Source organism: Crinia signifera, chromosome 5 (assembly GCF_055691185.1).
Source record: "Crinia signifera chromosome 5, ASM5569118v1, whole genome shotgun sequence".
Taxonomy (NCBI): domain Eukaryota; kingdom Metazoa; phylum Chordata; class Amphibia; order Anura; family Myobatrachidae; genus Crinia; species Crinia signifera.
In genome coordinates this window covers 87,912,360-87,924,436 of record NC_139221.1, presented here as the reverse complement: position 1 = coordinate 87,924,436, position 12,077 = coordinate 87,912,360, and the positions used below count along the sequence as shown (strand labels likewise).

Sequence of the window (12,077 nt, the reverse complement as noted above, 5' to 3'; positions counted from 1 at the left end):
TGCGGGAGGAGGGGGGTCCCTGCGGCTGCTGAGGAGAGGGGGGTACCTGTCAGCCTGCTGTGCTGGGGGTACGGGGGTGCTAGGGGTGCTGGGGGTACCTGTCCTGCCTGCGGTCGGATCTCAGCGGAGAAGATGATGTGCGCCGCTGCTGTATCACCCCCCCCCCCCGCATCCGGCAGCCGGTCCCTGCGGCGTATGGAGTGTCAGTATCGGCGGTCCCTCCAGCGCATAGGAACTAGTACTAGTTCCCATGCGCCAGAGGGACCCCCGCCACTGACACTCCATACGCCGCACGCCGCAGGGACCGTCTGCCGGGGAGGGGGGGGGGGTGGTACAGCAACGGCGCACATCATCTTCTCCGCTGAGATCCGACCGCAGACAGGACAGGTACCTTCAGCACCCCTTGCACCCCCCAGCACCCCGGTACCCCCAGGTACACCAAGCACAGCAGGCAGGACAGGTACCCTCCGGCACCCCCAGCACCTTAAAAAAAAAAAAAAAAAAAAACACTTAACCTGGGTCAGCCCTGATATATATATATATATATATATTATATTTCTATATATTATATATTTCTATATATATATATATATATATATATTTCTATATATATATATATATTTTTCTATAAATATATATATATAAAATATTATTTAAGGCAGGGCTGACCCAGGTTCAGTGTAAATGGTGCAGACCCAGGTCCGACCCAGGTCAAAGTGCTGTGTAAATGGGGTATAAAGCAGGGTCAGACCCTGGATACTCCAGCATTCAAAGACCAGGGTCCGACCAGGGTTTTTGGTGTAAAAGGGGTATTAGATGACCCAGTATATGCCGGGTCAGTTAAGTATTATATATATATATATATATATATATATATATATATATATACAGGGGCGTCAACAGCAGTGTAGACCCCTGGGCATAGCAATGTATTGGGACCACTACTGATCCTCCAGCGGTAGGGGTGGGGGAAGCTTTGATGTCCCCCGGGTGGTAGGGGGTATTATATCAACTGCTCAGCATGTAGCGCCTGGATCAGTAATTTCCATTAATTACCCCTTTACTGCACAGATGGTGGGAGATGGGGTGGGAGAAGGGGGCATTGGGCTGAATGAAGGGGCCCTGATACATAACTTCCAGGGTGGTAGAGGACGTTTAATATGCAGAGGAGGGGTGTATAGTGGAGTGGGCTTATTATTCATAATTTTCTGGTGGGAGGACAGCATGCTTGACTGCAGATATCTCCAGTTCCCAGAAATACATTTATTAGATTTTAATGGATTTAAAAACTACAGAATCCCACCTACCAAATGGTAATGGGGACTAGGGGATCAGAGTTCAGGAGGCAGAGCAATCGGTACTCTTTACCTAGAAGGGCGCCAGCGATTGGAATCGCGGGCGTCGGGGGTAAAATCGCGGTCATCGCGGGCATCGCGGGTAAATCGCGGGTACATAAAAATCTGCTGCCCGCGATGACCGCGATTTTCCCATAGGGAACAATGTTAAAAAGGCTGATTGACCGCGATTTTCATGTAAAATGCCTCAATGCCCGCGATTTGGCCATAGGAATCAATGTTAAATGGGCTACAGAGCCCAAATAGGCACAATTAACCCTTAAATGTCCCCCCAAATTTTTAACGCCACCCCACGATCCACGCCAACCCGAAGCGTGGCGAGCGCAGCGAGCCCGCGAGGGGCGGCGGTACGCGTCCTCCGACCTTTTCATGCCCTACTATCCACGTCGGCGTGGAGTTGAGAATAGAATAGTGTGGCGAGCGCAGCGAGCCACCGAGCCCGAAGCGTGGCGAGCGCAGCAAGCCCCGCGAGGGGACGCGGATACCTTCACAGGTAAACGCGTCCCTTCGCGGACTTCACAGGTGTCCGCGTGGCCACGGACACCTGTGAAGCCCGCGAGGGGACGCGTTTACCTGTGAAGGTATCCGCGTCCCCTCGCGGGGCTCGCTGCGCTCGCCACGCTTCGGGCTCGGTGGCTCGCTGCGCTCGCCACACTATTCTATTCTCAATTCCACGCCAACGTGGATAGTAGGGCATGAAAAGGTCGGAGGACGCGTACCGCCGCCCCTCGCGGGCTCGCTGCGCTCGCCACGCTTCGGGTTGGCGTGGATCGTGGGGTGACGTTAAAAATTTGAGGGGATAATTAAAGGGTTAATTGTGCCTATTTGGGCTCTGTAGCCCATTTAACATTGATTCCTATGGCCACATCGGGTCCATTGAGGCATTTAACAGTAAAATCGCGTTGGTCGGGCCATTTAACATTGATTCCTATGGGAAATCGGGTGCATCGCGTCGCGGGCATCGCGGGTACATTTATGGCCGGCCGTGACGCGACCGACGCGATTTCCATGTTTAACATGGGTTTCAATGGGAAATCGCGGGCATCGCGTCGGTCGCGGCCAGACATAAATGTACCCGCGATCACCACGACGGGCGCCCTTCTAGGTAAAGAGTACCGAGCAATCTGCCAACGAGTATATAATACTACATACCAGGTGTGTGGAGCTGGAGCAGTAACCAGCTGCTGGAAGGCTGATATCTCTGGCTCTGGGAACAGTAGAGACAAGCTGCTAGTATCCTTCATAGGGGGAGAGTCCCAGCTTTTGTAATATACCCTCAGAAAAACTCTGAGTCAGACAGAACCTGAAATATCTGACTTGGAATAGCAATTAACAGGCTTGGATGGGGACCACTGCTTCGAAGTCAGATATCTCCGGTTCCCAAGGGCCGATTTTTAAAATTCTTGTACCCATGGAAAGAGGGGACCCTCAGCTTTCAGCCTAGGGCCCTTAGACTCCTGGGGGGGTTTCTGGGTACCCAGAAACCCCCCTGCGTGCGCTACTGCGCTATGGGCAACATCCCATCTCAGTAAATTTACCCCATAGGGTGATATTCCATTAATAAATTGTGCCCGAACAGGTACCAAATCTGTACCTGTGAACATAAATCATACTCAAATCCCATCCGGCAAAGATCGCATCCTCTTCGGTCCAAGTAGCATCCAGAGAAAAATAAACCACATACCTGGCTCCATCAGACTGAGGGAGCTGCATGTCGAAACTTGCAGTTCCTTCCGAGAATGAGAAAATCCCCAGTGACTTCCCTCAGCCAATCAGAAGCAGGCTCTGGGGGAGCTCCATGCCTGATAGGCTCTGCGATTCTCAGCAGAAGCCCATGTTATGAATTAGGCATGGGCTTCTATGGTGGGAATCAGCAACTGAGGCTAACCCCAAGTGCCCTCAGTCAGATCCGTGCGATGCTTCTTGCTAGTCCGTATTTTTTTTTCCAGTCAGTCAAGAGTTTTCATAGTTTTTTTTACGCTGTTTGGCTTTACGCATGCATTTTGTGATCTAAATGTAAGTGTAGTCATTTGATAATCAATCGTTCAGCACCAGGGTGGCCAACCCAGGGATCGGGGGTATCCCATGATTTGAACCCAAAAAATTCTGGGATTTCAATCCAGGGATTGGAGTATCTGGAACTGCTGCGGTACAGTTTCTGCCCACTCTGCTGCTGCTGAAGTCCAGTGCCTGCCCACTCTGCTGCTGCCGTCCGGCGGCGCCACTGGCCCCTTCTCATGCTGCTGCCAGTGCCATGCACCTGGAGGCACCGTGCACCCCGCACCCACTGCTATTTGCCCCCCTCCCGGCCCATGTAAGTAAATTTGCGGGTCGGCGGGTGTGGGGGCCAGGGGACACACACCTGCTAACTAGGGATGCCAATATACAGATGCGTCCACATACATCTATCCTAGGTGCCAGAGGCGGAACTACCATTGGTGCAGCAGTACAGTGTACCGGACCCCTGAGGACTAAGGGACCCACTATTGCCCCAGTCACATTCTGCCTACCTCTCCCTGCCACCCTCTGCCTCTCCCTGTCACCAACTGCCGTGTTGCATATTGTGAACTTAGGTTGAGGTGGAGGAGGGAGGCCCAAACTATATTTTTTGCAACTGGGCCAAGCGCTCACAAGTTCCGCCACTGGTCTGCGCTCTACAAGTCTTGTAACACGCTTGAGCTCCATATAACTTGGTAGCGCCGATAGGCTTTTGCTTGCCACTTTTTCCATTACAGTGCACCTTATTTGCCAAATGGTACAAATAGGATGTACAAGCAGCTCCTGATTAAAATTATATGTGGCATGCTTATATTCTGTCTGGCTACAAAATGCTATGCTACAGTGTTTTACTGGAAAACACTATAACATAGACATATTTTCAGGGGGGGGGGGGAGATGTCTGATACTAGCAGAGTCTAACAGGCGAGCTGATAGGGGCTGTTTGGCACAACTGCCGCAGTGCTGTATGAGTGCACATCTGTACTCCATAGGTGTACTCCAGCATGACTAATGCCATTCCTGACCAATCTATTGAAAATCTAACCTGTCCAGCACTCAAGCACAATGTGATTAGTTTCTCCCAGAAATAAGTGAGCATATTTTATTTTGCACAGGAGTTACAGGGCTACATCTTGTTCTTTTTTTTCTGTCTGAAGATGAGCAAAGACTTTTATATTATAGAAAAATCTAAGAATAATCCTCTCCTGCGGTGATGGGATAATCACATTTTACACATTTTCAATCTCTCAGCCTCTTCTTAGGAAAGGCTGTGTTCTGTCAACTTTATTGCATACAGTAAATAATCCGCTCACACTCCAGATACTGCTTGGTGCCAAAATGAAATTATAAATATGTCAAGACAGATTTCAAACTAAAACATATTTAACTTAATATAGTGAATTACATTTTTCTTGTTAAAAATCTTAACACATATATAACATTTCTGGTATATGTTAAATGCAGATTCCCATTCGTTTATTGGCGCAACTGGATGTCTTTCTGGGGAAGGAATGAGCTTATATAGATGCCAACCAGCATGTCAAATACAGAAACAGAGACACGTGCATGTGTGGTAGAATTTACGACATATGAGATCCACGTAGAACTTACATACTAATAAAAAATAATAAAAAAAAAAAATTTGGGAATTAGGTTCAAAATAAGGGCAACAGTGACCAATTGTAGAATAGATAGGTTTTATACAATATTGTAACAGTTATCAACTGTCCCTGTTTTCCATGAACATTTTTTTAAAGATTGATCCCTTGAAATGCCACAAATGTTCAGTTCTGACCAATAAGGCAAAACCTCACTCAATTGTATTCTGGGTCTGTGGGGTCAGCTAAAATGACCAGTGACAGAACCTAGCTACTAATTGATTATCTCCTACCCACACTCCCCCTAGTTGTTCTTAAAGAGCAGAATAGCAGCTAAGTACATTTTGTTAATATAATTATACAGTAAGAAAAATTGCACCTCCAAAATAGGATGCGTTTAGCATCTGGGTGGCCAAGATACCGGCCATCACAATACAGACGCTGGCATCCCAACTACCACCAGGAGACCGACACCATCAAATAGGATACCGGATTCCCAACTCCCTCCATCCAGATGCTGGCATCGGTATTCTGACTGCCGGCTTCCCCCTCCCGGTCCTGCATAGGCAGGGTTGGACTGGCCCATAGGGAGGTGTACTGCTTTTAGGCACACCTCTTCCTCTAAGGATCAGGTTTCAGACTGTGTGAATGACACATTATACATACTGTATGTACATTATATTGCACATAACCATGGTGTATTCTCTACAGTGCATTGATGTAATTCATCTGGTACATTATCATGAATACACTTATATAGTATTTATTACGCTTACTAATGGTTAGCCAAACCTCTGTAACAAATGGCTACACCCCCTTTGGAGACTGCTCACACCCCTACATATGCCCTTAATTTCCCAGTCCGACACTGCATATATGTATCCCCCTCCCATGCATACATGGTAGTACTGTTACATAAGCACCACTCAGTACTACAAATGCTTTCATGGTTTATTTTTTTTGGAGAAGGCTCTTACCTGTAACTATAAAAAAGGATTGTTTTTTTTTCTTCTCTCAGCTCTTTCGTTTAACTATAGATCAACCAGAGAACAGACAGATATATTTGGGTAGAGTCAGGGTCAGACCCAGGGACCCCCCCCCCCCCCCCCCCGCAGCCTTATCCTCCCTGCTGGTGCTTAAACTAGCCCCTGCGTCACCTAAACCTAACACGCCTCTTACCTACCACTGTAAATCCTGTCGCAAGGCAAATAACTACATAATGACACCTGTTTTTTCTCTTTATAATAGCGTCACTACTTGTATTGTGCATGTGATGGGGTCTTAAATATAAGGGTTCAGTATGATTTCCATTAATATAATTTGTAGTTATTTGTATGTAATTCTTGCATTATACTGAATTGCAATTAGCTATCTTATATATGTTTTTTATACCATATTAAGTGTTTAATAATTTCATTTGCTTATTACCAATTAACTAATAAATAATACTTATTGCTTTTTACAAATTTAACCAATTGATCCAATTTTATAGCGCTCCACCTTTGCTTTTTGTTATTTATATTTCCCTTAGGGCAGTGGTTCCCAAACTGTGTGCCTAGGCACCCTGGGGTGCCTCAGGACACTTGCAGGGGTGCCTTGGGTTGGTGGACCAGGATCAATTCATATTATTTATGGACAATGTACCAGGCAAAACCAGTGCTTGTGGCTGCCATTCATAATATATGTGGACAAACAGAAGCAAATCCTGTCCCTCACCAGATACCTGTGACATATAAACACAATGCACTTCATTTAATATTTTTTTTCTGAATTTATCGATAAGAAGCATTTGGCCTAGGGGTGCCTTGAAAATATTTTGATGCTCTAGGGCGCCGTGAGTCAAAAAAGTTTGGGAACCCCTGCCTTAGGGGTTTAACGCCCCCTAGTAGGAGCAGCTTGACCAACCACCCTATTAGGCGCTCGTTAACTCCTAGCCGCAAGGATATTAGTTAAATCTTTTTGCACTTTACACATAATTTGTAGTTATATCATGTAAAACCCTTAAGGTCCATATGCCCAGCATGTATGGTCAGCAATGATAGCATTTATCGCTGGGGAGAAAGCCGCTCAGTGTGTATGTACTGCCCGGCGCCTACGGAGGGGGGAGGATGACTTTGCATAGCACAGTGCTATGCAAAGCCGTCCTCGCAGCCACTCATCTGCTGGTATAACCAGCAGATGAGCAGCTTTCCTGGCGATGGTGAGGGAGTGTGCAGCAGCGCTCACTGCTCGTCGCTGGGGCATACACACTGGGCAGCTTTGAGCTGAAAGCCGCTCAAACCTGCTGTTTTGAGCGACTTTCAGCTCAAAGTCGCCCAGTGTGTATGGGCCTTTAGAAAACCCTACAATAGGTTTTACACAACACAATGGAAATGTACATCATCCAGAACAAATTGTGCATTTTTCTGCTTTAACATGTTATTTGTAAGACATGTGCTTCCTTACTAAAATAATAGCAGGGAATTTAAATGAATAAAACAAAATTATTTCCCATCGACTTACCAAAAGGGATGTTCACACAGTGCGATTTTGCTTGGGATCGATTCAGGATCGAATTGAACAGCAAGCAAAATGGATTAGATTTGGACTATATAGTGCAGATCTGTATTATATAGTCTTGCCTGCAACAGTATATTTATTATTATCTATTATTATACAGTCTAGGGATCGGATCAGCATCGAATGCGGCTAAAAAACGTTCGATGTCCATTCGATTTCGATTCAATTTTGCTTATATAAGCAAAGTCTAATATAAAATAGACCAAATCGAACAGGGTGTACGGGGCATTAGTGTTTCATTTTGATGACAAAATATACAAAAATTATATAACTTAAATAATAATCTACTCTTAGCTCAGAATTCCTGTATGTTGAAGATCCTTGATGAGACTGAATTGATTATAAACTAACTAGTATATAATTGGTCACTTTCACTGATACAACTTTTTCTCTCAATCAATCAACGACAAGACATTTTAATTAGTTAATACAGTAGATTAGTCGTACATACTGAAATGGTGTCAATAATGTCAACGACTTCACATATTAAAGCTGTTCAAGTTTCACTTTCTCAATAAATCTAAGACTATAGTGATGGATGGTACATAGTGTTTCAGCAGGACCAGGGACACTGTGCGGAAACCCCCTGCACCTGCTTCCACATCACAGAACAAGACCTGGAAGAGGAAAGCTGGGTGCCAGGTACATTCAAATCTATTTATGCACTCTGGGTAAGGATGCAGTCAGGGCAGGGCACGTCCTCCCCCTGGCGGCAAGACCTTCTGTCACCACAGTTATGGCCCTGACTGTTTAATCCTTTGACTGCCATCATCTCTGTGAGAGATGCACAAAATACCCCTTAAAAATATCAGCGTCGCTCACATTTGTTATATAAATTCAAATAAAAAATGTGTAAAAAAAGATTATATTTCCTATATAAGGTAAACATTACAGGTCACTATGATAAATAAAAATGTTTGCTTGGCAATTTCCACACCTATTTTCAAAGTTAACCATGAAAAAACTAGTGAAACCGAATGGGATTATTGCAGCACTACAACTTGTTTCCTGAATTGTGGGAACCATTCATAAAATACAGTTGACACCACAACTGAGTTCAGGATAGTTAAAAAAAATTCTCCAAATTGTAGTTGCTGGAAAAAAAGTGCAGTGCTGTGCTTATGACCAGTGTCAGCAGGGCATGCAGACTGCATCGGGTGATACTAAAACAATGACAGCCAGTCACTGAGGAGCAGCCAGTAGTGTATGGGGCAACTCAGCATTTCCAGGAATGCTGGGCATGCACCCACAGTGATGAAAACAGAGGCGAGTTGCAGCGCCACACCCCTTCCCGTACCCAGGGGAAACCCACCCGTGCTTGTGTGGGTTTCCCCTGGGAACTCCGGTTCCTCCCACAATCCAAAAATATACTGGTAGGTTTAATTGGCTTCCAACAAATAAAACCTAGAATATGTGTGTGTGTGTGTGTGTGTGCTCGTGTACATGTGGTAGGGAATATAGATTGTAAGCTCCAATAACACTAGTGCACTATTGGTCCACAGTAAGTGCCTTTAACCATTGGAACCCTCGGATGCATGTAAGTTTAACACTAACACTGCTTCAGAAAATAACTGACAGGCCCTGCCCCTTAGTTACTGCTGGGCCCTAAGACTTCAGCCATTCAAACCTTACGGATAAAATGGGCCTGCCACACCCACTTTTTAGGTGTGCACAGGATCCCGATTTTTAGATCCTAGATGTTGGGAGGTATGAATACAGGAGAAGGTCCATAAGAAGGGGTTGACACTATGACTTACCACAGTGGGTGTAGGTGACAGCACTAGCTGGGTGACAATACTCTTCAGTGACACCACTGCTAATAAAAATGAGGGATAGGACCCCAAGTAGTGGTACTAATTGGGATTAAGTGTGTTTCGAGCTGAGATCTCAATTAATACAGAAATTAATACAAACTGTAAATGGGACACCAGATGGTTTATATTTGTAGAGTATCTGTAAAATGAATAACTTGCATTCCTACTATAGCTTCATTTTACTGATTCTGCAAACAGCATTGTACTTATGACAATTTTTGCCACAGACAATGCTGATGTTGTCTCTTTTCCCCATCTTATGTGCACATTTTAGAGCCGCTTGAGGAAACTTCCAGAGCCCTTTAATGGAATATAAAGTACATACTGTGTTTATTAACACATAACAGATTTTTCGGTTTCTCCAACTTGAAGAGCTATCACAGAGCATTTAAGTAACTGCGCAGGGTTGTAATTATACTATTTTCTACAAACGGCTCTGACAATTTAATTGTGCACAGAGTATATTGCAGTGTGGATTGGTAAACGCTTTTACACAAATTTTGCTGTCAGAAATAATGCTATGTTACTGCTGCTTAAACAAACTTGCCGTGAGTAGTTTTACAAGTCTCCCAGTTAATGCACTGTGCGCCACGACAGAAATAAATCCACAATGCATGTGATGAACGCAGAGAGCAAGACTCACCTTGTGTGGCAATATAGTGATTCGGTCGATGATAGCCCTAGAAATCAGAAGAAAAAGACAATATAATTACAAACATCTTCTTTACATTCAGTTGCTGTACTGTCTATAGCATACATTTGTATCACACTGTCGGGAAGTTTTTACCAACGTTTGGAGAGAGATAAAGTGGTAGAGATCCTCATAATAACGAATACACCTCTGTTATTTTACAGACTGTACTCGGTTATAAATACCAATGGCCTCCAGAAGCGGGTGTGTTCTCTGCAAAAGGAGGCGTGGCCTCACAGGAATGACTCAACCGCGAGCCATGGCCGTCTTTGCAACTATGAGGGCATGCCCTGCACTCTGTGAGCTGCTGGCCATACCCTCCAGTCCCTCTGTCTCCAGTGAATAGATGCTCCCCAGAGCAGCAAGTGACGTGGGCCTTCCAACTGCATACCACCCCCACTGCGGGACAATGCTGCCTGTGGGAGGGATAGCCTGGCCGTCCCAAAAAAAGGAACTGTGCTACAAAAATCGGGACAGTTGGTAGGTATGTACTAGATGAATGACAGCTACGGCATTGGAGTGAAGTCTAGAATGTGTGATATGTAATAAACAGAGCAGTGAGCGGTGTAAGAGGCCCGTAAGGCAGTTTAACCTGAAGAAAAACAGCTTGTTATTCAAGTATCACTCTGAAGGCCCAAATCCCTTCATTACAAATCCCTTCATTACAGTAGTCCTGCAGATATTTGTCCGATTTAAAAAGGGGAAATAAATAAGAAGCTAGAAACTACAGGAACTCGCCCGTAGTGGTTTTGTTACTGTGCAAAATAAAAATAATGCAAGAAGTTAGTCGCATTTAAACTTCACTGAAGTTCCGGAGAATGCTGATGGATTGCACTGTGCGCCTGATTCCAAATTATATACTAAAAAAAAAAGCTTGAGTAGAAGTTGATAAGTATGCAATTGCAATAGAACTAATCCTGGCAGGATACAGAGTTCACAGGAAGACCTGGGGTACTGCGGACTCATCGTCTGCTTCATGCTTACATTTCACTCCATGAGATCTCCAGCAAGCAGTGTGGGGACATGAACTGAATGTTAAATGAAATGCAGCCTTTAGAGACACAAAATGGGACTAATGCCTGTACACTTTGAAGCTATTCGCCACCTGCTGTCCTAAAGATACACAGTAATTTGTAGCAAGACACATTGGCACTAATTATCATGCAGTACTGTAGTTCAATGAACAAATAATACACAAGGATATTAATAATTCTGAAGCAAATATATGTAATAGGTCCCTGTCGCACATTAAAAAAAAGGGGAACTAGGTTTGCGAGCCAACAAGCATTGCTGAGCATGATGAACTGACGGGAACAAATATATACAAATAGAATATTCCATTCTTGTGTACAGGAACAAATACAACATCTAGGAAGTACTGTAATAAGCATTACAGCGCTGTTCATGCTTAGAGACACAGAGAAAGGCTCGCCGCTGACTGATATATGCACATAGCGGCTATTATAGAGACGTTTACAGCAAGGAGCGAGCGTTGCATTAATTACAGCTACTCTTATTGGAATCTTGGTAAAATGACTTTAAAATTGGGTAAAATGAGAAACCTATACAACAATTAAACATAATTGAAATAACTACAAATTAGCCTGGGGACTCTGAGGATGAGAAATGTGTGTAGAATAATCTGTATATACTTAATGAACGCACGTGCAACGGAACAGCTAGAATGAGCTGGTTTCTTGTATGAGTCTGTAATGCACACTAGACAATTAAGAGAGAGATTTACATAGGGGGCTGTTGTATAATTAATTATACTGTGTAACCCAGCCATTATGTGTAACCCCCCATGCCCCAACTAGATTCTTTTTGGCATTCTGTTAGTGCAAGGGGATCCAGGTGGTAGATGACAGCCAATATGTCGATACCATATGGGCAACATGGCCACAAGGTCAGCACAAGGTCAACATGGCTACAGTTGGCACATTGAAGGTCGACATGACTTTTTTGTAATTTTTTTTATAAACTTTATCATTCTTTACCGGCCATGTGTACTCCAATTGGGAACGGTAAAGTGCACAGCAGCAGCTGGGCTAGGCACCTGCTC

The 12,077-nt window shown here is 44.6% G+C and overlaps 1 protein-coding gene across 10 annotated transcripts in view; it reads right to left on the bottom strand.

Annotated features, from left to right (window-relative positions):
• PTPRM (protein tyrosine phosphatase receptor type M) overlaps window positions 1-12,077 on the bottom strand; it is a 647,098-nt gene that overhangs the window by 69,468 nt on the left and 565,553 nt on the right. For all 10 annotated transcript variants that reach the window (XM_083187611.1, XM_083187612.1, XM_083187613.1 and 7 more), the window contains one exon: window positions 9,968-10,004. In XM_083187611.1, coding sequence (XP_083043737.1) covers window positions 9,968-10,004 — 37 coding nt within the window. The remainder of the gene's footprint in view (window positions 1-9,967; window positions 10,005-12,077) is intronic.